Genomic DNA, 4,540 nt, shown 5'->3' with positions numbered 1-4,540 from the left:
ATTTGGATCACTTGTTGTTCCCTTGTCCCTGGGTTTGTTAACACAACTTCCTTTCTCCCCACCTCCCCCTCTCCCATGTCATCCCGGAACTGTCGGTCCCATTGTTTTCTCCTCCAGATTGTTCATCCAGCCTATTGTATTTAGACAGACCTGTGGAGATAATAACATGCACAAATACAAGACAGAGCAAAACCAAGTGACAAAAGAAAACAAAACAACAACAAAAAGCCAATGACAAAAACAAAAAATCCCATGACAACAACAAAAAAGAAAAGCTTGTAGTTAGTTCAAGGACTGTTTGTTGGCCTTTAGGGGTATTTTCTGATTGAGTCTGATGGGGTGCTAAGCCCTGGCCCCAAAGGAACCGACACCAATTCTAATCAAACTATTCCGGAACATAGAAAAGGATGGACTACTCCCAAATTCATTCTGTGAAGCAAGCATTACCTTGATACCAAAGCCATGCAAAGGTACCACTGAAAATGTAAAGTATAGACCAGAGTCCCTCATGAAGACAGACGTAGACGTTCTCAGTAAAGTCCTCACCAATAACATCTAACGCCTTATCCAAAATAATCATTTATATTTATATATATATATATCATGACCAAATAGGATTTATATTAGGTATGCAAGGATGGTTTGGCATTAGAAGAATAGCATAATCCAACCCATAATTAAAACAAAGGAAAAGAACCATATGATCATTCCAATTGACACAGAAAAATCATTTGATAAAAATCTAATCCCCATTCGTGATAAAAATTCTCAGCAAAATAGACTAGAAGGGAAATTCCTCAACATAATGAAGGTCCTAGATCCATAACCAACAGCCAACATTCCTCTCACATGGGGAGTGTGAAAGCCTTCCCCTGGAGACCAGGACCGTTCACCACTCTCCCTCATCACTGCACTGGGAGTGGTAGCCAGAGCAATTAGGCAAGAAAGGGGAACAAAAGTCATCCAAATTGGTAAGGAAGAAGGGAAAAACTCTGCTTATTTACAGATGAGAAGACTGCATAGAAAATCCAAGGGAGGCTGCATGGTCGCTACTAGAACTATAGAAGGATTTGGCAAATTGGCAGAGGACAAGATGGGCATAATCAACAAAATCTTCTGGGTTCCTTTATACTCCCAAAGAGAGCTCTGGAAATGAAATCTAGAAAACCATACCACCTACACTGGCTACCAAAGAGCTATAACTACATAGAAATAAACCAAATGTGTACAAAGAGAGCTGTAAACACTACTCCAGGAAGCTGAAGAAGCCTACCTCAGTGGAGGAACATGTACGAGAGCCTCGCCAGGTGCACGGAAAAATGGAAGTACAAGATCGTGGACTTTTCCTGTAACCTTTCTGAAGTCCGCTGTATCATGCTCTGGGGCAAGAAGCTTAACACTGTGAAAATGTCACTTCTCCCCAAAGTGACCCATGGATATGCTGCACGCCTGATCCTTATTCCACCAGCATTCTCCGAAGAGACGGAAAAACCCATCATCAACTTTACATGGCAAGGAAAGAGTCCCCAATCTCAGAAACTATTACACAGCCGTGGTCATCAAAACAGCTTGGTACTGGTACAACAACAGATATATAGGCCAAAGGAGTAGAATCGAGAATCCAGAAATCCATCCATCCACCCGTGGGCAGCTGATGTTCACCGAAGGGCCAAAACCCATGAGATGCTCTCTTTAGTAAATAGTGGTGCTGGCAAAACCGGATGTCCATTGGTAGAGAAATGAACAGGGTTCACCCCTCGCACCGTAGACATAAAGCACCTCAAGACAGATCAAAGACCTAAATGTAAAACCTAAAATCACTGAAGGAAAACTAGGGATTGATTTAGGGACCCTAATGTATAGCATAAATAATCTATCAGATATAACTGAAAGCTCACAAGTGACTAGGACTGTTAAGAACAACATTCCTGGGTGTCAGAGTGAAAAGAGAAGCTACAGACTGGGTGAGAGTTTGGGCGATGACACATCTCATAGAAGACTGCTCTAAAATGTACAGAAGCTTCCACACCTCGACCACAAGAGAGACAAAACCAATTCCATAAAAAGGAGGCAAAGGACAACTCTCCTGAGGGAGGAGCTGACAGTCCGACACAGAGAGAGTATGTTTGTCACTGAGTTGTCAGTTGATGAGGATGTGTGGAAATTCTTTCTTTCTTTTTGCTTTTTTTGTTTTTGTTCTTTTGTTTGTTGGTTTAAGATCATTTTATCAAGGGCTCTTACAGCTCTTATAACAGTGCATAAATCAATTGCATCAAGCATATTTGTACATATGTTGCCATCATTATTTTCTAAACATTTATATTCTATTTGAGCCCTTGGTAGCAGCTCCTCTTTTTTCCCTCCTTCCCCGACCCTCTCACCCTTGTGGACCCTTGATAAATGATAAATGATTATTATTTTCATATCTTACACCAACCACTGTCTCCCTTCTCCCACGTTTCCATTGTCGTCCCCCTCGGGGGTGGGGGGTCTTTTTACTGTTTATTGTGAATGAGTTGACAGAGGGTTTACAGAGCAGGTCCTCAGCTGTACATGTGACGGTTCAGACACACTTTGTTCCAGCTCATCCCTTGCCGCCCTTTTCTAGGGACTGTTTCCTCTGGCGACTGTGGGCTGGCTTCCGAGACATGGTATCTGGAAGGTCTGTCATTTTGCAATACGTAGCTTTAAGGCTCTGTCGCCTGCCTGTCCTGGATGCCAGCTGCAGATTTGGTTTCATTCTGACTAGTTGAAATGGCGTGTAATGAAATTTCCAAAGCAATTAACTGTGCCTCTTCATGAGTTAAACATATTGCTGCCCACAAGACCCAAGCTGCCAGTCGTAGCTTTGGTTTGTATGAAAAATGTGCACTGGAAATATTGGGGTTGGAGTTGTTCTTATTGTTTGTGGCATGGGGAAAGGCAGGATCCATTTGTTTGCTCATTTGCTGCAGACAACAGGAGCTGCTGCTCAGAAAAGGCAACAAATTTTAAAAGGAATCTCTGGTTTATACAGATTCTGTTAGCAGACTTCTAAAAGAGAATTGTTTGTTGTTGTTGTTGTTTTTAGAATGAAAGCTGACTCCATTATTCTCCTGAATGTGCATTTAGATATAATCTTTCCACCCTCTGACTCCCACGTTTCAAAGTGGGAGGAGAGTATAACTGACAGATGACGCTAACCTGTGCCTGGCCCTGCCTGTTCTTGTTTTCAGAGATGCTATAACAAAAATGAAAGATGTCTACCTAAAGAACCCTCAGATGGGAGACCCCGCCAGTTTGGATCACAAATTAACCGAAGTTGGCCAAAATATAGAAAAACTGCGTCTAGAGGCCCAGAAATTTGAGGTATGAAGAAGCTGTTCTTGAAAAGCTTTGTTGGCGGATAAAGAAAAAGAGGTGACAAGAAATGTGTAGTGTTCTGTAACCTCACTCCCAGTCCGTTCTCTAGGAGGGGACCCTCTTGGAATGTCAAATCATTTTGTGAATTATCAAAGGAAAAAGACTGTCCCCCAGTGAATGTTTGGCATTTGAAGGTATCCCATCTCAATTGTACCCCTGAGCCAACACGGGTCAAGTTGTGTTTGTCAAAAACGCAGTGGTTTTCTCTTCCTTTCTTTTTGCTAAGCATTTCCCTTAAGCTCCTGTAACTACTGGAGATAATCACAAGTGTACCTTCCCCCATCGTCCCAGGGAACCAAAAGGGGAGTGTTTAGGAAATGCATTGAACTATGTTGGTGGTGGTTGAAACAACGGAAATTCAGTCTCTTCACGTTCTGGGGGCAGCAGTCCAAAATCAAGGTGCCGTTCAGGGCCATGCTCCCCCTGAAAGCTCTAGGGCAGGGGTGGGAATGCCGACGAAATCCTCGATGCCAGTTAACGTCAGACGCCTCCCCAGAGAGAAGCAGTGCCAGCGTCATCGGGCACTGTTGTTGCTAAGTGCCATCGAGTCGCCTCCCACGCCGAGCGACCCACGCACAGCAGGACGAAGCACTGCCCGGCCCTGCGACATCCTCGAAATTGTCCTCATGTCTGGGCCCATTGAGCCATCACATTGGGAGTGAGCTCATGAAATGTTTGGCCAAATAGAGGCTCATTTTTAAGCTGATAATTTTGTATAGCCCTCTAATGGTGCTATAGCTATCCAAATGGCCCTTGGCAGAAAGAAAGGTCTCCTACCCCAGCTTTAGGGGAAGACTCCTCGCCTCTTCTGACTTCCGGTGCCACTGGCTTGTGAAAGCATCACTCCAGCCTCCATCTCCTTATCCCTGTGTTCCCTCTGCTTCTGTCTCGTTGCGCCTCTTATCGTCTCCTCTTCTTATAAAGGCCACAGTGACGAGCTCACTCCTCACCCGGATGGCCCGTGGTAATGAATTCCACAAAGACCATTGTTCTAAACAAGGTTGCACTCACAGGTGCATGGCATTAGGACTTCACCTTTGCCCTTAAGGGGGCACAATTCAGTTTATAGCCATGGTTCTCAACCTGTGGGTGGCGACCCCTTCGGGGGTTGAATGACCCTTTCTTTTTTTTTTTTTTT

General features: G+C 44.0%; 1 protein-coding gene across 1 annotated transcript in view; it reads left to right on the top strand.

Moving 5' to 3' along the window:
• The window catches only part of FNBP1 (formin binding protein 1), a 98,895-nt gene that overhangs the window by 85,378 nt on the left and 8,977 nt on the right, over window positions 1-4,540 (top strand). The window contains exon 13 of the mRNA XM_045288505.1: window positions 3,216-3,348. Within this exon, the coding sequence (XP_045144440.1) occupies window positions 3,216-3,348 (133 nt within the window). The remainder of the gene's footprint in view (window positions 1-3,215; window positions 3,349-4,540) is intronic.

This window comes from Echinops telfairi, unplaced genomic scaffold (assembly GCF_000313985.2).
Source record: "Echinops telfairi isolate 266 unplaced genomic scaffold, ASM31398v2 ScPeMD7_22;HRSCAF=79, whole genome shotgun sequence".
Classification (NCBI taxonomy): Eukaryota; Metazoa; Chordata; class Mammalia; order Afrosoricida; family Tenrecidae; genus Echinops; species Echinops telfairi.
The sequence above is the reverse complement of the archived record's forward strand: the minus strand, read 5'-3'. Positions and strand labels throughout refer to the sequence as shown.